Here is a 22,665-nt window from a genome sequence, read left to right as displayed (position 1 = left end):
ATGCTGAAATTAAAAAAAAAGTATAGTCAGCATAGACCTCATTTTCAAGGTGACATTTGAGCAAAGCATGTAATAAAACAAACGTTCAGGTATAGGGATTTGTGAGGAGAAAGTGTTCTAGGCAGAAAGAAAGCTGTGACAAGCCTCTATAAAAGGACTGCCCCTGATGTATTTGAGAACTTCCAAAAAGGTCGAAATGGCTGAAGCTGAGAGAACAAGGGGCATAACTGACATCAGAGATGTGACGGGACTGGGCAGAGTGTGTACGGGAGCCAGATCAGGTACATTCAAGTCTGTTATTTCATAGTGTTTTCTCGTACAAATTCTTTGATATTTTCCAATATATTTTGTTTGGTTTTTTAGAACTATAGTTGCTGTGTTGGATAGCCATTATTCTTCATATCAATGTTTGTTATAGTCACTCTAATCTCTTTGACCTTTTATAGTATGCATTCTGTATGATTTTCTCAAGTCAAATTTATACACTACTTATGCTCATAGGGAGATAATTCTGGGTAACACTGAATCCTAATCTATATTTTGAATCCTCAGTAAATAAGTATCATAAAAGCTGACATTTAGATTTAATAAAATATGAAAACTTTGGGGTATGCTGCCCCTTTGTTCTTATGATAAGAGAAAAACAAAAGTGAATGAAACTTTTTATTTTGTAGTTATAAAATAAGCAAGTGCTCATTGTTTTAGAAAAAATTAAATGCCATGAAGTAACCCTAATTATATTTACATTAAAAATAACTTGGATTCTGTTATTAAATGTAAATTATATAAAATATATATTAATAAATGGGGCATTTTGGTAGGGCATTTTGTAGCTTTTATTTACAATAAAGAGATATTCATTTCTTCATTGTGAATTTAGATTCTTCTATACTTGTATGTTTTGACTGCCTTTTGAAAAAATATGAGTGTGCATGTGTGTGTGTGCGTGTGTGATCTTTTAAGAAGTTGCTCACTGGAGGTCAGAAGAAGATTCTTAAAATGGCTGAACGACTCTTGCTAGAGGAAGGAATATGAACGTGGGACTTTTGGACAGTCTTCTTAAATAGTACAGCCTGTCTCAGTTAGGACTGGAAAATTGAGGGAAAAGTATATAACCAAATTTAGTATCAGAAACAACAGATGGGATAAGGAGAATACTTTGATGTGCCACCCAGATATCCCTTAAATAAAGAATATATTGCTCCGGCTGCAGGTGGTGCTGAGGGCACACGACAATTGGCAGTCAACCTGTTCATTGTCTCTTCCAAAGTCACACCCTTGGAGCTTTTCTCGAAGGTTGGTGCTACTACTGTCAGTGTTCTTCCTCTTTTAACAACCTGATTAACTTCAGTGCTTCCCTGTTTTAAGACTTGGTTTGATTCTTATCAATTGTGATCAAAAATCTTTCATGGACACAGAGCATATAGTTTCTAAAGATCTTTGTGAAAGAATTAAGTGATATATGCCTTTCAGAAGTGGTTTTCAGTATATTTCATACATTTGGGATGAAAGTTGAGATGCATTTAATGATTTCCTTGATCATTGGCTGAAGCTGTTGTTGGGCCTTCATCTCAGGTCAACCTTCTTTCTGCTCAATCTAACTTTCTTCTCTTCCCTTCTACAGATGTTGATCCCAAGGGCACTCATTGATAAAAACATTTTCCATGTATCTCAGGGTCTTCTTCCCAGATAAAATCTGTGACGGGAAAACTGACTTTGATTTTGCTAGAGTCCATTCCTAAATAGTAGTGGTACTCATATTTGTGCCTCCCATCCTCTGTGTATCCCTTTTATGCAAGAGTAAATTCCTATCTCCTAAAAGTAGAAGGCAGAACTCACATCCTTTGCAGCTAGTATAGACACGTGACTGTGTTCCATTAGTCAAACTCGTTCACAAGAGATTTCTAATCCAGAGTGAGTAATTTGGGGACACAGGCTATGTGCAGAAGTCTCATTGGGTTGGAGTTTTTATGGTGTTAATGGTTGCAAAGTCAAGTTCCTGACACTAAACCTAATGAACTTGTGCTGGAGGCGATAGTGTTTGAAATGTATTTGAGATGTTGGCATTTAATTCTCCATGGCAACAGCAGTGGTGGTTTCATCATCAGCTCAGGTTCTGTAGTAAAGTTTTAGGCCTTGTTCCTGAACATTAGCCTGTCTCTTTGGCACCCACTATTATTTTCAAATTCCCAACAGATATTAATCTTTGAGATTTGGGAACAATAAATTGGAATTCCAATGAATTCTTGGAAATTCCCTCAATCATCAGTAATTGTTAAAATGCTTCCAAAAACAACAATAGCAACAACAAAACTTCCAATATTCTTTCTGTATTTTACTCATTGTGGTAGACAGAATTCTGTGATGGCCTCCAAGATTCCTGCTTCCTGGTGTACACACCCTATATAGTTCTCTCCCTTTGAGTATGAGCAGGGCTTGTGAATATCATGGGATATTACTCCCCATGATTATGTTACATTATATGGCAGAAGGGATTTTTCAAATATAATTAAGGTCAAGGAAACCAATTTTCTGGTGAGTACATGTGATGCTTGTTTTTCCATTCTTGGGATACTTCACTTAATATAATGGGTTCCAACTCTCTCCAGGAGAACCATAGAGATGTTGTATCTTCATCATTCCTTATAGCTGAGTAGTATTCCATGGTATACATATACCACAGTTTACTAATCCAATCATGTATTGATGGGCATTTGGGTTGTTTCCACATCTTTGCTATTGTGAATTGTGCTGCTATAAACATTTGGGTACACGTGCCTTTGTTACAGAATGACCTTTTTTCCTTTGGGTATATGCCCAGTAATGGGATTGCTGGGTCAAATGGCAGGTCTACTTGAATCTGTTTAAGATACCTCCATAATGCTTTCCACAGAGGTTGCACTAGTTTGCAGTCCCACCAGCAGTGTATTAGTGTTCCTGTCTCTCCACACCCACGCCAACATGTGTTGTTTTGGGTTTTTTTGATAAAGGCCATTCTCACTGGGGTTAAGTGATATCTCATTGTGGTTTTGATTTGCATTTCCCTGATGATTAGAGATGTTGAACACTTTTTCATATGTTTGTTAGCCATTTTTATATCTTCTTTTGAAAAATTTCTATTCATGTCCTTTGCCCACTTTTTGATAGGGTTGCTTGATTTTTTCTTGCTGATTTTCCTGAGTTCTAAATAGATTCTTGTTATCAGTTCATCACCTAAATACAAACCTGGGAACGACACCAATTGGACATCAGACTGAGGTGGGGGGTGGGGGAGGGGATGGGGGTATGCCTACACAATGAGTGCATTGCGCACCGTTTGGGGAGTGGTAACACTTGAAGGTGCTGACTCGGGAAAGGGGGGGTGGGGGAAAAAATATGAAACTATTGTTTTTAACTTGCACTGTTCACTTAATAATTTATCATGAATATTTCCCACATTATTTCATATCATTGTACAAGAAATAATGTATACATTATGAGGACATACTGTATCTAACAAGATATACTGTTAGACTCTTTGATTCTGTAAAAAAAAAAAAAAAAAAAAAAAAAAATAAACAAAGAGTTCTCTTATGAACTAAAAAAAAAAAAAAAAAAAAAAACAAATATAATTAAGGTCCCTAACCAGTTGGCTTTGAGTTAATCAAAAAGATTATCCTAGGTGGACCTGGCCCAACCAAGTGAACTCTTAAAAAAGCCAGAGAGATTATAACTGAGAGACTCTTGCTGCCTTTGAAGAAGTAAGCTGCTAGGTTATGAGATGACCGTTTGGTTGGAACTTGAGGTGGGCTCCTAGAAGCTGAGCATAACCATTGGCTGACAGCCAGCAAGAAAATGGGGACTTTAGTTCTATGATACAACTGAATTCTTCCAATAATTTAAATGAATTTGGCAGGGGACCCGATGGTCCAGGTGAGAACACAATATAACCAACACCTTGATTTCATCCTTGTAAGACCCTGACCAGAGAATCCATCTACTTTGTACCTGGATTTCTGACTCATGGAAGTTGTGTGATAATGTATTTGCATTATTTTGTGTCACTAAGTTATTACAATTTATTATATGACTATAGAAAACTAATATTCTCCACTTTTTAGATATTCAGCATTATCTAAAAGCTGATAATCCTGGTTATCTAAAAAGTGGAGAAATCATTAAAAATGGTTTAATCATTAAAGTATCAATTTTAATAGTATTTACAAAGTACTATAGCCTTCACTGAATATTCAAACACTTGAAAATGCTCAAATAATATTAACATTTTGATTTATCAGGTTAGCATACTGTAGAGATTATGTGTCAAAATTGCAGATTTAGATTTATTTTGCTCTCTGGCTTATTTCTTGAAATGTTAACAAAGTATTAGGATTTGCACAAAGTATACTATAAATATAAACTTACTAAATTTGCGTGCAAGAATAGCTTACTGTTAGTAGCAGCCAGGGCCATGAACATGCAACAACTTAAACATGGCAACAACTACCCCTTGTGTTAGTTTCCTCCTCTTGCTTTTAACTTCATGCCAGTGGGTTCTTTCAAACCACTGTTGTCACACTGTCATTCTCAACAGAGAATTATAAACCTTTTTGTTTTTTCTCAGTTTCTCAATTTTTCTTGAGATTTGTGATTTGGAAAACAAACTTCTTGAGAATGCTGGGTAGGAATTCCTGCATGGGGACATTCCCATACTGTAATTTAATGAATTTCCTTTCTGTTTAAATCATCCAGAAGGTATGCTGTTGTTTGGAACTAAGAGCCCTGACTGATACACATGGCATATGAGGCCCTCCTTTCTTTGGTTCCTGTTTAGTTTCATTTTCCACCAACCCCCAGTTGCTTTTTCATTTATGTTCCTGTGATGCTGAGTTATTTCAGTTTTCTGTCTTCATCATGCCATTTCTTGTCTTACACCATTTGTGTTACTGTTTGCTTTTCCTGGAATGCCCTTCCCTATATTATTTGCCTCTCAAATTCTCATTCACAGTTTAAGAGTCAGTTCAGCTACAACCTTTCCTGGAAATTATTTCTTGATTCTAAGTTACTTGGCACACTAAGACATCATTTTTATCACAGCATTTACCACTTTTTACTGAAACCATCTGATTACATGGATTTTTTTTTTTTCTCCCTACCTATAAGATTCTTGGAGGTAAGGACTGTGTCTTAGGCATTTTTATATTCACGTAGATTCTTGCTATGAATTTCACAGAGTAGGTGTACTGTAAATTTTATGTAAACAGAAGTGATTTAAAAATATAAAACACCCAGTAGAAAAATAAGTAGAGGGTATAAGTATATAACTTACATAAAAGAAAATATAGCTCTTTATAACACACAAAAAGTTAAATATCTCTGAAATTAAAAATTCTGTTTAATAGTGACATACCATTTTTAAGCCCTTTATATTAGATGAAAAGTCTAAACTTTTGGCAGCAACCATTGTTTGTAAGAGCAAGATAAAATTGGCAACACCATAACACTGGTGGGAGCATAAATTAGTATTATCCTTTAGATTCATAAAAATCTTCATTCATTTTGACCCAGTCATTTCACTTCTAGAATCCTATTTGAAATTATTTTGTTAAAAATAAATTTCAAAAATAAAAGAAAGAAGGAAAAAAAATCATTCAGAAATATCCAGCCTTAAGTTGACTCAGTTTACACATGGGAGACAGGGGCAAACGATTTTAGCTTAAGTTATTATGTTGTTTTATAATGTAAGATCAGGCTCCTTTCTGAACTTTGGTTATCAGTATGTTATTCAATTATAATTTATTTTTGGCTGACTTTTTTATACCTTTATATTAATATATTGCTTGAGAATATCTTTATTTTTCTTACCTTGCCTTTTTTTCCTTCTTTCTCTCCCTACTGCTTTCTTTCCCTCCCTACTTCTTTCTTTCCCTCCCTCCCTTCCTTCTATCCTTTGATTCTTTGTTTACAGTATGCATTACTGTTAGAATCAATGACAGTATAGACCCTCCTTGACTGATGATGGAGTTAGGTCCCAACAAACTCATTGTTAGTTGAAAATACCCTGTTGAAAATGCATTTAATATACCTAACTTACTGAACATCATAGCTTAGCCTAGCCTATCTTAAATGTGTTCAGAAGACTTACATTAGCCTACAGTTGGGCAAAATCATCTAACCCAGAGCCTATTTTATAGTAAAGTGCTGAATATCCCATGTAATTCATTGAATACTGTACTGAAAGTGAAAAACAGGATGGTTGTGTGGGTACTTGAAGTATGGCTTCTACTGAATGTGGATCACTTTTACACCGTCGTAAGGACTATCTGTAAACACATGTTTATTCGAAGAGTCAGCTTTCACTATAAGCTAAATCTATAAAGTGAATGGAAAATGTATGTGTACAGGAAATAATTATACTTTCAAAATGGAGTGTGTGTGTGAGAGAGAGACAGAGAAAATTCAGCTGGGGAAATTTTGATGCCAATATAGGAGTTCCCTTCTGATTTTGTTTATGAAGTAGAGTAATAGGTCTTCTGTAATTAGGTCTTCAGGGCTTTATTTCTGAAGTTTGATAAGTTTTATACATATTTCATCTCTGAGGCTATTTAAAGTTGTGCATAGAGGTTTGTTTGTAGGAGTCCTTAAGAGCAGAACATTTAAATTGTTTCCTAAAGCCCGAAGAAGATTCTTTAGGAATTTGTGGGTCTCCACAATGGAGTAGTATTTCAACCTGGTCTTCAGGGGCAAATATAATTTTCTCTATTCCTAAAATTCATTGGTAAATATTAATTTTCTTCCTATTTTTAAACTAGAGGAATTTAACAATACTTTCTCTGAAGTAGAGGAATTTAATGATATCTTATTCTAATAATCACATCCATAACACCATGTTTCTATAAATGTCAACTAGTCAATGAATTTCTATGACAAAATGATTACACACCGGTGCATGCCTCTTTGGAGATTCAGTTAATAATCAGGAGCTATGAAGATTGGCTGCAAGTAGAAAAGTAAGGCAAAGATATCTGTTGCTGTTTCAGCCTAGAAAGAGAAGCAACCTCTGGTTTGGAGGTAAGTTACTGAAAAAAACAAGAAACAAATTTATTAACCATAAGCAGGACTTGGATTAAATCAGTTTGAAGATGATAGTTTTTCTCACTAGGGAGAGAATTTGAGTATTGGAAATGGAATTTAAGAGTGTGTTTACTGGGATATAGTAGGGAAAAACAAAACAAAACAAAACAAAATTATGGGACTGAAAGAGCAGTTCTGCATGCAAAGACAATTGTTCAACAAAGTGAAAGGAATTTGCCCAACACATATAAATTACTCTTTGTCAGTGTGTAGGTTTTTAGTGCATTACAAAGTATTTGGACACTGTGTCATCTACTGAGGCTAATTGAAGCTCACTTCACAGTAGATAGCAGACTATGTGTTATTTAGTACAGAATTCATAATAAACAAATCTTTAACTGTGGTTCCCTAAGAATAACTCAGGTCCTTTGGTTCAGTCAACTGTGAACCAGTTGAACTGTGTGCTAGGTACTGTGCTAGGGACTCTATACAGAGACAACATGTGAGGAGAACATGATGACCAATTTGGAAAATTTTAAAAAACTAAATATAATCTCCCGGGATCTGAAAAAGATAATATGCCAAAGGAATGCACAGTCAGAAAGAGCCAGCTTAGACATTATCCTTGACTGTTTGCATGTAAAATTTATGACTATTTTGAATATTTGCTTTTCTATCATAATTGTAGTAGTGGGTAATTTTCTTTTTTATGTTAAGAGGCTTGCTAAAGATAAAATAGTCAAAAATCTTAGTCAAAAAATATCAGGTGTTTTCAATCTAGAAATACTGGTACCTTATTACAATCTTAGTTTTTTATGGAGTGAATTGAAATCTATAAAAGACATATCTTTTGGATGATTTTTCCCTTCCGCCACCTAATTCACTGGCATCCACAAGATTGGAGTGAATCTTTTCTCCCATTTTGTACGTTGTCTGTATACTCTTTTGATTACTACTTTTGCTGTGTAGAATCTTTTTAGTTTATTTAAGTCTCATTTGTTTATTTTTGTTTTTGCTGCCTTTGCTTTTGGGGTCTTTGTCATAATTTTTTTGGGTAGGCCATTGTCCAGAAGAGTTTTTCCTTGGTTTTCCTCCAAAATTTTTATGGTCCAGATCTTACATATAAGTCCATCTTGAGTTAAATTTTGTATATAGTGAGAGGTAGGGATCCAGTTTCATTCTGCATATGGCTATTTCATTTTCCCAGCACCATTGATTGAGTAGGGTGTCCTTTCCCCAGTGCATGTTTTTGTATGCTTTGTTGAAGATCAGCTGGTTGTGGGCTATGCTTTTATTTCTGGATTTTCTATTCTGTTCTATTGATACACGTATCTACTTTTATGCCAGTGACATGCTGTTTTGGTTACTATATCCTTATAATATGTTATTTATGAGTAGTATACTTTAAAACAAAGTGAAAAAGAGAAGTTAAAAAGATGTACAAAGAGATAGCAGGCAAAAGCAAACTAAAAGAAGGCAGGAGTATAATATCAATATCATAAAAGTAGAATTAAATTTTAAAGTGCCAAAGAAGATAAAGATATATCAGTTAAAATTTATGAAGAAAATATATTAACTAAAAAACTGTATAAACTAAATACACAGAAGCTAAACATGTAAAGCAAAATGATCCTAGATATACAAGAATAATTTGATTATAAATATTTATATGGAATTGATCCAATTGAGGTGGCAGAAAATAAGTAATTATTTGGAAGATTTTAATAATATATTTAATATACTTGATTATGTGTATACATGTATACATGTTTTGTGTGTGTATATGAAACCATTTATCTTTCCCAAGGAGAAATCATTTTTTGTTAACATTTACAACATACATCATGTAATTGGCTCCCCCAAAGTCCATAGCTAGAGAATTATAGGTCATGTTATCTTATCATAATAAAATAAAATTGAAAATAAATAATGAAAATGGAACAAAAATACCTAATCACTAAATAAGGAAGAAACACACATCTAGATAACTCTTGGATGAAAGAGGAAATTAAAAGAAAAATAAAAAATCATCTAGAAATCAATGAAAAGATTGTTTCTCCAAAAGATCTAAATCTATAATAAAACAAAGCATTCTTTAAGTGCCTTAATTAGAGCTAGAGATAGAGGAGAAAGATGAAATATTAAGAAATTAAAAATAAAGAAATTTTTCTTTTTAGTTCATGAAATCAGAAAAATAAATCCAAATATGCTTAAAGAAATTTATGAAGACAGAAACTTAAGTTAATGAAACAGAGAAAAAAGTGAAGAGGATAAATCTATTCTAATGCTGCTTTTGTTTTTTTAAAAAGACCCATAATATAAGTAAGACGTATAATATTTGACTTGTGCATCAAATAATGAAAAAAAATTAGACAGGAAAAGTAATAAGAAATGAGAGAACTTCTCATATAAGAGAGAACACAAAAATCATAAGGATTAAATGCAACTCTGCAACAAAACATTTGTTGTTACAGAAATTAATAATTTTCTAGCAAAATATGAAGTGTCAAACTGTACTCAAATCATCATATTGAAATCTTCTTTCTGATTAATCACACTTTTTGTCTGATTTTTTTTTTGAAATGTTAGTTCTGTCAATCAGATTACAAGGCATTCTAGCCTGTGAGCCAAATCCTCTTTGCAAAATGAATGTTAAGTGCATAATTCTGCAGTTATACTGTTTGGATTTAGGTCCTGGATTCATTATTTATTTAGCTGCATGAAATTGACCTTAAGCAAAGTACTTGACTTTTCTGTGCCTTATTTCCTCCCTTTACATAACAGGGATGGTGATGTTAATAATAACAGTAGTTACTTCATATGGTTGCTTTTCAGTCTAAATTAGGTAAAGCACGAAGAAAACAATGAGTAGAGGATTGGCACAGAGTACGAACTGTTAGTCATTACTTTGTCTTTGATTTTTGCTCATTTATCCAAAAAATGTTATTGCACGTTTGCCTCTGTGTCTGCTCTATTCTAATCTTGGAACTGTGAAAATAAACAAGAGTAAGTACCTGCCCTTATGAAGTTTCCATCCTATTGGGCCAAACAGACAATAAACATAACAGTAAGATTTCAAGGAGTGATAAGAGCATTGATCTATTCTGTGGTGATTTATAACCAATAAAAATGGTTTATTGTTCAGTTACACATAATACGATGCTCATTTTTCTTATAGCCTCCAGTTTACATATGTGATGATAAATAAGACAAAAAGCTCAGGTTTCAGCAAAGAAGATTTAGATTTGCGTCTTGGCTCTGCTATATACTGTATATACACACATATATATATACTGTTTACCTCTGCTCAAATTTACATAAAATTTCTGCTCTGATTTATTTGTCTGTAAAATGTGGATGATAATAGCTCTCTCCTAGAACTGTGATAAGATTAAATTAATTAAAGTGTATATTGGGTATAGCATGAAACATGTTAGTTTCTTCTTCCCTTGCCTCTCTCCATTCATACCTTCCGTCTTTTCTGTCTACTTTTCTTTACTGCCTCCCTTATTTCTTTGCTCTTCTCCTTTTTTTTTTTTTTTATTTTGTTGTTTCTCTGGAAGTATGGTACTTGTGCATTGGTACATGTTTGAAAGTAATCATAGTAAAATACATATTGGTATTAAAATGCTTTGTCTTACAGGTAAAAAAGAGACAGTAAAATGGAATGGGAAAACCAAACCATTCTGGTGGAATTTTTTCTGAAGGGGCTTTCTAGTTACCCAAGGCTTGAGTTACTCTTTTTTGTGCTGATCCTAGCAATGTATGTGATCATCCTTCTGGGAAATGGTACTCTCATTTTAATCAGCATCTTGGACTCTCACCTTCACACCCCTATGTACTTCTTCCTGGGCAACCTCTCTTTCTTGGACATCTGCTACACCACCACCTCCATTCCCTCTACGCTGGTGAGCTTCCTCTCAGAGAGAAAGACCATTTCCTTCTCTGGCTGTGCAGTGCAGATGTTCCTTGGCTTGGCCATGGGAACAACAGAGTGCGTGCTCCTGGGCATGATGGCCTTTGACCGCTATGTGGCCATCTGCAACCCTCTGAGATATCCCATCATCATGAGCAAGGATGCCTATGTGCCCATGGCAGCTGGGTCCTGGATTATAGGTGTTGTCAACTCTGCCGTACAAACAGTATTTGTAGTACAGTTGCCTTTCTGCAGGAATAATGTCATCAATCATTTCTCCTGTGAAATTCTGGCTGTGATGAAATTGGCCTGTGCTGACATCTCAGGCAATGAGTTCATCATGCTCATGGCCACGACATTGTTCATATTGACACCTTTGTTATTAATCATTATCTCTTATACATTAATCATTGCCAGCATCCTCAAAATTCATTCTTCTGAGGGGAGAAGCAAAGTCTTCTCTACTTGCTCAGCCCATTTGACTGTGGTGATAATATTCTATGGGACCATCCTCTTCATGTACATGAAGCCCAAGTCGAAAGAGACACTTAATTCAGATCACTTGGATGCTACTGACAAACTTATATCCATGTTCTACGGGGTGATGACGCCCATGATGAATCCTTTAATCTATAGTCTTAGGAACAAGGATGTGAAGGAAGCAGTAAAACACTTACTAAGAAGAAAAGTTTTAAAAAACTTTTTAAAAAGTAAATGAAAAAAGAAGAAAAGTTTTTAAAAAGTAAATGAGGGCCGGGCGCGGTGGCTCACGCCTGTAATCCTAGCACTCTGGGAGGCCGAGGCGGGTGGATCGCTTGAGGTCAGGAGTTCGAGACCAGCCTGAGCAAGAGCGAGACCCTGTCTCTACTAAAAAAATAGAAAGACATTATATGGACAACTAAAAAATCTATATAGAAAAAATTAGTCGGGCATAGTGGCGCATGCCTGTAGTCCCAGCTACTCGGGAGGCTGAGGCAGTAGGATCGCTTAAGCCCAGGAGTTTGAGGTTGCTGTGAGCTAAGCTGACGCCACGGCACTCACTCTAGCCTGGGCAACAAAGTGAGACTCTGTCTCAACAAAAAAAAAAAATAAATAAAAAAAAATAAAAAGTAAATGAGAAAGGGGCAAGTAATTTTATAATCACAATGTGGAAATCAGATAGAAAAACTAAAACAAATAGCTTCTTGAAGCTGTTTCAAATTCATTTCTCAAAGCCCTAAAGCTCCAACATATTCTGATGCAGTACGTAAGAAAAATAAGTAAATAAATACATTTCAGTGTTTTGGGAGTCAGTGATTATGGTTTTTTTGTTGTTTGTTTTTTCTTCTTGTTTTTGTTTATGAAGAGCTTGACCATGAGGGCAAGTAGAGTGATAGTGTAATAGAGAGGGAGATTTCCAGATGAGAGAAAAGCCTTGTTTTCCCTTCATTTTTGATAAAATTATTTTCAAAAACCAATTTCATACTTCTTTACTTTCTTTGCAAGACAGAATGAAATCTAGTTTTACATTTTTTATGACTTAGTTAAAATTATGGATTTCTAATTCTATCATTACTAAAATAATTTACTAGAAGTCCATTTAAATAAATAATACTGATTGTTTTCTGTGCATGTAGCTACATACTCCTAAGCTTAGCACCTTTAGTCCAAGGACAGTGTGATATCTATCCCAGATTGTTTCCCTAGCCTGGATCCATGAACTTAGGTCTAAGTCCTTGAGAGTGATCAGGTGCAGGCCAAAGTTTACACAGTTGTTGTGAGCCAGGGCCAAGACAGTACTGTTTTGGGATACTGATGACAAAATATAAAGCCCACTGTTTTGGGAAACACCTTGTGGATTTGGAATATGATGGCACTAAGGGACTCAACCATGGAATAGTAACCATATATCTTTATTTGATCGTAACTATTCTAATTAACACCAATTGCCCTGGTGTAATTATTAATAGTTCTCTCTTTCACTATTAAAATTGACCCAGTTTGGATGATCTAATATTGGTCACCCTAAAGAGTAGGGCAGCAGCAGCATCAGATTCCAGGGACATGGCAGGATGCATACCTGTTTGTTGGTGATGTGTGACTGTAATATTTTTTGCTGAAATCCCCATGGGTCATAAAAAGTATTACTTTAGACAGATAATGACTTGTGTCTATAGTCTGCCTGGTCCCCATGAAAAGTACTGGCCTGAAATATACAATTTGTCAAGCATTTAGCTACTATTAAGTTTTGGTAGAATGTTTAATAATGGACACCCTTGAAGCTCTGACTTGGGTGGTGCAAAGGCAATGTATGTAACCTAAACATTTGTATCCCTGTAATATGCTGAAATAAAAAAAAATAAAAAAATTAATAGAGTCGTACTTACTGAAGAGCAGAAGTATGCTCATTTTTTAATGTTTGGATACAGTTAGAAGGGATATAGTCTTATTGTTAATAACACTGATTCAATGAGTATAGATCAGAGCAGTTTCTCATCTTCTCTGAAAATATAAACAGCTTCGTTTTCAAGTATATTTTTTCACCTTAAGTTTTCAAATAAGCTTTATGGTATAGTTTCCATTACTGGGCTCCAGGCAGAATGAAGCTTGAAACATACAGTCTTCAGGACAATTGACCTTGGTGTATGCTAAAATGTATTAAGCTTTCTACTGAGGTCTGGGCCTCCATCACCTTGGCACAAGTAATTCTGTCTTAGAATCTGCTCATATTGCAGTTCTATTGGCCGAGAGACTATATTATAGTGATGTTTCCCACAATTTACCTTGAAATTTTTAATTTGCTTTATATTATTTGAGAAACATTTCTATCTCTAGTAAAGAAGAGTACAGGTGATTATTGTCTTCTTCCTCTCTAAGTATTTGACTCTATATCAAATACTTAGGGCTAGGAGCTCATCATCTTTGATTCTTAATTCAACTAGTTTCTTTAATTCCACAAGTAAGATTGTATATGTAAATGACAAGTTGAGAAGTCTTTAGGTTTTTATGTTGGCACAGAGAACTATATTGAAAATTTATTCATTTTAACATATATCGAAAACTTGCCAGGTACAGGGTAGCCATGTGTTATGAAAAATCTTGAATGCAAGTTTTTACTTTGCTAGCACTGTATGGAACAGGTTCTTGAGAAGCTCACAGTCCAGTGATGAAAGGGATGGGGGTGTTCACATATGGGTATAGTTCAGTGTGATATACTTGAATAACATAAGTATATACGAAGAATGAAGCCCTACTTAAGAAATTTGCACACAGTTTTTCTTTTCACTCAATAAACATTTATTGAGTATCTATTAGGTGCTTCAAGTTATATTTGAGATTTAATGAAATAAAGAAAGTAAATATTTAGTAAGAAATCTTATTTTAGTAGATGCTTTAAAGGATCAAAGATGAATCCTAGTAAAAGAAATTATACATAACTTCTAAGAGAAGTATGTATGTGTTGTATGATGTAACCATATAAATCAATAATCAAAATGATTATAGCAGAACTAAACCTGTTATATATGATTTTGTGAATTTTAGGCATAGGGTAAGCATCACCTATAGATATGTATTTCATTTTCCAGTAATTCACTGAGAATCTAAGTCTGTCAATTTGTGAAGAGGAACTACTGAAGAAATCTAGGAGTCAGAATAAAGTTTGATATCAGTTGTTTTCTAATCCTGTCTCACTGGACTTGTCTTTAGTATTAGGAATTGTTATTCTATTTTTGGAGCTCCCCCATTTGGTTTCTGTAATCACATCATATTTGAGTTATTCTATACCTCTATTTTGAAGGAACAGAGGATGTTCTTTCTCTACCCTACCATATTATTTTGGGATTTCCCAGAAATCTAGCCTTTCTTGACTTTTTTCTCTGCATGATATTCCTGGGTAATCATAAGTATGCAATCACCATTTCAAGTATCACCTATATGCAGGCAAATAACAGCTATGTTTTCTACTTCCTAAACCTCCTGTGATCTAGATCTGTATAACCTAACTGGTCACTCATCATCTCCTTCATGATATCTCACAGTTACCTTAAAGTCAACATGTTTCACTCCTAGAAACCAAGGATACTTCACTTAATAGAATGGGTTCCAACTCTCTCCAGGAGAACAAAAGAGATTCTATATCCCAAGAATGGAAAAATAAGCACCACATGTACTCACCAGCAAATTGGTTTCCCTGATCATCACCTAAGTGCACATTTGGGAATAACACCAATTGGGTATCAGGCAGAGGTGGGGGTTGGGGGGAGGGGATGGGTGTATACTTACAAGATGAGTGCGATGCGCACTGTCTGGGGAATGGACACGCTTGAAGCTCTGACTGGGGGCGGGGTGGGGCATGGGCAATATACATAACCTGAACTTTTGTACCCCCATAATAAGCTGAAATAAAATAAAAAAATTTATTTTTGTAAATTAGCATTTATATTTAAAAAAAAAAAGAAACCAAGGAATTACTGGAATTCCTGTTCTCTCTCCATACTGCATCTTGCATAGGGTTCTGAAGATTTGATGAAAATATACAATGGACATTAGAGGTGAGCATGAAGGGTATTTCAGGTAGACAAACTGTATATTAAACACATAAAAATATAAGATGGCAAAGTATGAGGAACCACAAGTTGATTGCTATTTTGGAGTAGAAAGTGTGTGTGGAGGTGAGAGGTGGAGTGTTGGCAGATGAGGTTGGAGAAACAAGCAGCAATGAGAATGTGAGGTCTGTGTATTTGATACTTCATTTGAATTCTACCTTGTGGTACAATGGTTTTTAAACACATCTCCATGTGTGATCAGTTGTAAGATATGTTGTAAGTAATTTGATTCAAATAATAAAATACTAAACTTTAAAAATGATTATCTTTTTAAGAAAAGCTGTGTTCAAGATCATTTCCATATTCAAAATTTCCTTGTTGAGAATAGAAATCAGGTAGTGTTATAGGGATTGGGCTCTTGCCTATTTCCTATCCTCATTTTTTTTTATATTCCTTAGTATGCAGCCTATCCATCTGTCATATTAAATAATTTAGAACTTTATGAAGTGCAAACAAAGAACTTCTCATACAACTTTTGCCAAAAAAACAGCTCTTTTCCTAGTTAACCTCCCCTGGTCCTTAACCTGATTAGGTCCAAAGCTTCTTTGGATTAAACTAAGCCTTAGAGGGTCTCACTGAACAGCTGCCCCAAACATAGTTAGGGTTATTACTCTGTGTTTGCCTACTACCCTGAGGCATAAAATATATCATGGTATTGGAATTGTTTATTTACTTGACTATGTCCTATATTTGATGGTGAGTTGCCTGAGAGCAGCAGATTTTGTGTACTTCAGCTCTAGATCTTCAGTGCCCTATAGTGTATTCAATAAATATTGGATAAATGAATGAATAGTTAATGTGACATTGCCAATAACATTGACATAACAATGACCCTCCTAAAGTACCCCTAACAAAAACTCCCTGAAAGTTGATAGAATTTAAATTTTTATTTTGTTGCTGCTGTGATTGCCTTAGGGGTCTTATTCATAAATTCTTTGCCTAGGCCAATGTCTGTAAGTCTTTCCTACATTTTCTTCTAGAATTCTAATAGTTTCTGACCTAAGGTTTAAGTCTGTTAACCACCGTGATTTGATTTTTGTGAGGGGTGAGAGCTGTGTGTCCTGTTTTAGTCTTCTACATGTGGATATCCAGTTTTCCCAGCACCATTTATTAAATAAGGAATCTTTTCCCCTGATCAAATTAAAAAGCTTCTGCACAGCCAAAGAAACAGTCACGAGAGTAAACAGACAACCTACAGAATGGGAAAAAATTTTCGCATACTACATATCAGATAAAGGACTGATAACAAGAATCTATTTAGAACTCAGGAAAATCAGTAAGAATAAATCGAACAACCCTATCAAAAAGTGGGCAAAGGACATGAATAGAAATTTTTCAAAAGAAGATATAAAAATGGCTAACAAACATATGAAAAAGTGTTCAACATCTCTAATCATCAGGGAAATGCAAATCAAAAACCACAATGAGATATCACTTAACTCCAGTGAGAACGGCCTTTATCAAAAAGTCCCAAAACTATACATGTTGGTGTGGGTGTGGAGAGATAGGTACACTCATACACTGCTGGTGGGACTGTAAACTAGTGCAGCCCCTATGGAAAGCAATGTGGAGATACCTTAAACAGATTCAAGTCGACCTACCATTTGATCCAGCAATCCCATTACTGGGCATCTACCCAGAAGAACAAAAGTCATTCTATAAAAAAGACACCTGCACCCGAATGTTTATAGCAGCACAATTCACAATCGCAAAGATGTGGAAACAACCCAAATGCCCATCAATTCATGAATGGATTAGCAAAATGTGGTATATGTATACCATGGAATATTACTCAGCTATTAGAAATAATGGCGATATGGCATCTCTTTGGTTCTCCTGGAGAGAGCTGGAACCCATTCTATTAAGTGAAGTATCCCAAGAATGGAAAAATAAGCACCACATGTACTCACCAGCAAACTGGTTTCCCTGAGTGCACATTTGGGAATAACACCAATTGAGTATCGGACAGAGGTCGGGGCTGGGTGGAAGGGATGGGTGTATACCTACTTGTTGAGTGCGATGCGCACTGCCTGGGGAATGGACACGCTTGAATTTCTGACTGGGGTGGGGTGGGGTGGGGGAGGGGAGGAGTACACACCTATATGATGAGTGTGATGTGCACTGTCTAGGGAATGGACACAATTGAAGCTCAGACTCAGGGGGATGGGGAGGCATGGGCAATGTATATAGCCTGATCTTTTGTACCCCCTTAATGAGCTGAAAAACAAACAAAAAAAAAGACATAAAAAAAATTTTAAATATACACAATGAAATTCTATTCACTACAACAGATGAACAAGAAGGAATAAAATGGTCCAGCCAAATTGGCAAGTCATTCCAAATTTTATTTTCCTGGGACTGACTCACTCCCCCAAAGTTGAGATCATCACATTTATGCTGTGTCTGCTAATGTATCTGATCACCTTGCTGGGTAATATTATTTTGATCTCTGTCAGCATCTTTGATTCCCACCTGCACACACCCAAATACTTCTTCCCCAGCAATCTCTCCTTTCTGGACATCTGGTACACCTCCCCTCTCCCTCCAATGCTGACAAACTTTGTTTCAGGGGAAAAACACCATCTTCTTTTCAGGATGTGCCACTCAAATGTAGCTGGGGGTGGAAATTTAGTTCCCACTGACACCTAGGGTGTGTGTGCGTGATGGGGAAGAGGACTGACTAGCTTCTTTTTGCAAAGCTTCATTCTGCCTTCTGCTGGGTGGGGTACCCCACTAACATTAGCAAGGTGGAAGTGAAAGCTGAACTTCCTGCTCAGCCCATCAACACCACCTAGGTGGGAGAATCAGTCACCTTTTACTGTTGGGCAGGGAGTAGAAGTTTAGCTCTCTGCTTGGCTCCACTGACACCACAATTTGATGGTATATATTTTGTTTTCAGTTTTGATGGATGTTATCACTGGATATAGAATACTAACTTGGCAAAATATATCTTTTATTAACACTTTAAATGTACCAATATGTTGGTTTATTCTGACTTTCATTGTTCCTAATGCAAAAATCATCTGTAATTCACATGTCCTCTCTGTTATTTTTCCTCTCTGCTTTTTATCTGTTTACATATATTCTCTGCCCCATACTCTCTTTCCTCTCTATCTGGAACTCTAATTATAGTCATGGAAGACCCTTTGATATTTTCCATATGTCTACCATGCTCTATGGTTACTTTTAATTCTTTTTTTTATCTTTCAGTTAGATAATTTGTATTGATTTTTTATTCACCTATCCTTCCTAGTGCCATTCCCAGTCTGCAATGTACTCCATCCAATAAATCCTTAGTTTCATATATTCTATTTTTAAGTTTTAAACTGTTCATTGGGTCCTTTTAAAGATCTTTTTAAGAGATTACATTTTTATATTGAATTTTTCCAGCTTTTTAACCATTTTGTCCATCATTTCCCATAATTTGCATAACATATTTATCATAATTATTTTAAAGATTTGTCGGCTAATTCCCAAAGACCACCTGTCAAGTAGCTAGGAAGATTTGTCATCCTCTAGAATTTAGAGCTTCTAGAATCTTTGTACCCAGTTCTTTCTTATACCTTAAGCATATATTTTTAGTTTATTCATTTTTTTCCTTGTTACACGACCTACTGTCTCTTCTGGTGTTTTATATCTTATCTTAAGTAAAACCCCTATCCCCAGTATCCCAGCATTTCTTGATGTCATTTAGCACAATGCAGAGGATATTATAAGGAAGAATGGTTCCTGACAGCTTGATTGATCTTGAACTGCTTACAAATTGGGGCAGTAGAATGTAAAAAGATTGAGAGACAAGGAGGGTTTCAGTTTAAACATGTTGTGTCTCAGTTGAGTATGTATCATGTAGGAGGGTTTCCAGATAGGTATTTGAAGATGCAAGAATTGAGTTGGAGAGATAATAGCAGATGATTTTGGCTGGGTTGGTGGGGGTTACTCATGACTAGATATAAGGTCAGAGAATGACATTAGCTGTGGAGAGCAGTGAACTTAATAAGTAGCCTTCAGGTCCACCATATTTTAGGGTGAAATTGAAAAGTACAATCACCAAAGGAAGAGTGGAAGCAGCCTTATGGCAGGAGGAGGTGGGCATTCTGCATACTCTGTGCACATGCAGGAAAAATTTGAGGCTGAGTTTCTAGAAGATGTTAACTGACCTTTTTTAATTCTAAGAATAAGAGTTTTCTGTTTCTGAGTCTCTACAGAAATATAGAGAAGAGAGTAGCAGAAGATGAAGTAGCTCTTTCCAGATGGTTTGATTTTTTCACTGAGGCATGATATAAGGTCTTCTATTGAAAGACAGTGATCAGAAAAGGACTAAGCACAGCATGGGAACCCAGCATATGTAGAAAGGCTTTGGACTATCTACTGACCAGAATGGATAAAGATTCAGCAAGCAATATGCATGAGGTTCTCAGAGAAGCAGTAGAAGCACAAGTAAAGAATAACAGTAATATTTTTAGTGATCTGAGTAAGCCAGCTCATATTACTCTCTTGCAATGCTGAGAATTGAGGAGAATTAACTTGGGAATGGGGAGCATGAGGGCATCTTAGGCAAAGTGCTGGGAGATCATATGTACATACACACACAGACATATATATATATACATATATATATATTTTTTCATTTAATTTAAGCTTGTTCTCATTTCAACATCAAAAAAACCTATGAAATAAATATATTCATTATTATCATATATAACAGGAATCAGAGGTTAGTAAAATACTTCCAGTCATATAGACTATTAAATATCTTTTTTTTTTTAATTTTTATTTTTTGTTTGTTTTTCAGCTCATTATGGGGGTACAAAAGATCAGGCTATATACATTGCCCATGCCTCCCCATCCCCCCGAGTCTGAGCTTCAATTGTGTCCATTCCCTAGACAGTGCACATCACACTCATCATGTAGGTGTGCACCCCTCCCCTCCCCCTACCCCATCCCCCCTAGTCAGAACTTCAAGTGTGTCCATTCCCCAGGCAGTGCGCATCGCACTCATCAAGTAGGTATACACCCATCCCTTCCACCCAGCCCCGACCTCTGTCCGATACCCAATTGGTGTTATTCCCAAATGTGCACTCAGGGAAACCAGTTTGCTGGTGAGTACATGTGGTGCTTATTTTTCCATTCTTGGGATACTTCACTTAATAGAATGGGTTCCAGCTCTCTCTAGGAGAACCAAAGAGATGCCATATCGTCATTATTTCTAATAGCTGAGTAATATTCCATGGTATACATATACCACATTTTGCTAGACTATTAAATATCTTGAATTCAAATCCACATCCTTCTGATACAAAATTGTCTCTTAGTTTACCACAACATAGTATTCCTCACCTCATGAGTTTGCTGCTGATAAGCCCGTTACTTTCATTTTAGAAGTCTCCTTGGAAAGAAGGAGAACTGAATTCGTTTTGCCTGGGTGACCACAGCTCCTATGTATCTGCATTTCTAAATCATGACAGTGTATTAGTCAGGGTTATCCAGGGAAACAGAACCTATAGATTTCATATATTTATATATACATACATATTCATATATATGAAGAAATATATATATATAAATTTATAAGGTATTGACTTATGCAATTATAGAGGCTGAAAATCCCATTATCTGCCATCTGCAAGCTGGAGACCCAGGAAAGCTAGTGGTGAAGTTCAAAGGCCTGAGAGCCAGAGAGTCAATGGTGTAGATTCCAGTCCAGGTCTGAAGGCCTCAGAGCCAGGAGTGCTGAGGTTAGGAAAAGATTGATGTCTCAGCACAAGCAGTCAGGCAGAGTTAATGCAATTTTCCTTTTCCTTTTTGTTCTATTCAGACTCTCAATGGATTGAATGATGCCCACCCACAATGGGGAAGTGCATCTGCTTTACTCAGTTAACCAATTCAAATGGTAATCTCTTCTGGAAACATCCTCATGGTTACACCCAGAAGTAATGTTTAACCAGCTATCTGGGCATCCCATGGCCTAGGCAAGTTGACACATAAAATTAACCACCAAAGAGTACCATACAGTTCACAATAACAAGTCATAATTTACTTCTTTCTCATCATCGTATCAGATCTTGATTTTTGTAATGCTCCTGACACAAAAGTACCTGTTACAAGGTAATACTCTGGTAGAGGGAGCCCTTTATTAAGGAAATCATTAAATGAAGAATCTGTTTCTGGTGGCAATCCGTAACATTACAGTAGGATAGAGTTAACTTGTGGTAAGATGATAATTAAAAAGAATAGCTAATTTTTATTGAATTCTTATTCTTATAGACTTGATACTATTACTAGAAATAATCTGAAATTTACAGAAAAAATACATTAAAAAATCTTTTCTTCCTTCAATTATTTCAGATGCATTGCCAGTACAATGCTCCATCAGTCTTGATTGATTTAGTGTGTTATTTTTACAAACAAGGGCATCCTCTTACATGACCACGATACAACCATTAGAATTGGGAAATTAGTTTTGATACATTACTCACATGTGATCTCTAGACCTCAATCAATTTTAGCCAATTGTTTTAATACTATCTTTCAGAGTAAAATAATCCAGTTCAAATCTTATGTTGCATTGTGTGGTTATGTCTCTTTAGTCTCCTTCAGTCTATAACAGTTTCATCTTTCCTTCACTGTTATGTTTTGACCTTTTTGAAGATTACAATCCATATGTGTTGTAGAATGTCCTTTAATTTGGGTTATGCTAATGTTTCCCCATGATTGCATATTTGGCAGGAGTACCACAAAAGTATTGCTGTATTCTTCTCTTTGCATACTATCAAGGAGCCCATGATTCAATTTGCCCTATTGCTAGCAAAATTAACTTTGGGAATTTAATGAAGATGGTATCTGCTACCACAAAATTACTTTTTTCCCTTTATACTTAATAAGTGTTATTATCTTGTTCCTCATCAAACTTTCAATTTATTCATTGCTTTATGTCACTATGGACTCATGGTGTCTTAAGTGGGTTCTAATAATTTAATATCACCATTTATTCTAATGCTCATATTGTTCCTGATTTTCCCAGTGGGAACACTTCAAAATTGGCTTATATATTCTTTTGACATACATGCCACAATTTTTGAGCACTTTTATGCTGGCATAAGAAAGTTACAG

At 35.5% G+C, this 22,665-nt stretch overlaps 1 protein-coding gene across 1 annotated transcript; it reads left to right on the top strand.

Moving 5' to 3' along the window:
* Nucleotides 1-10,715: 10,715 nt before the first annotated feature.
* On the top strand, nt 10,716-11,687 carry LOC138385986 (olfactory receptor 13C2). Its single transcript, XM_069472146.1, has one exon. It carries the CDS (start codon nt 10,716-10,718, stop codon nt 11,685-11,687), a length of 972 nt encoding a protein of 323 aa, XP_069328247.1.
* The last annotated feature ends 10,978 nt before the right edge of the window (nt 11,688-22,665 follow it).

This window comes from Eulemur rufifrons, chromosome 7 (assembly GCF_041146395.1).
Source record: "Eulemur rufifrons isolate Redbay chromosome 7, OSU_ERuf_1, whole genome shotgun sequence".
NCBI classification, from domain to species: Eukaryota; Metazoa; Chordata; class Mammalia; order Primates; family Lemuridae; genus Eulemur; species Eulemur rufifrons.
Note: the sequence above shows the minus strand (reverse complement) of the source record. Positions and strands in the feature narration are given on the sequence as shown.

Excerpts from the sequence above, each read along its gene's own strand:
- LOC138385986 (XM_069472146.1), top strand. The coding sequence starts at position 10,716 with ATGGAATGGGAAAACCAAACCATTCTGGTGGAATTTTTTCTGAAGGGG.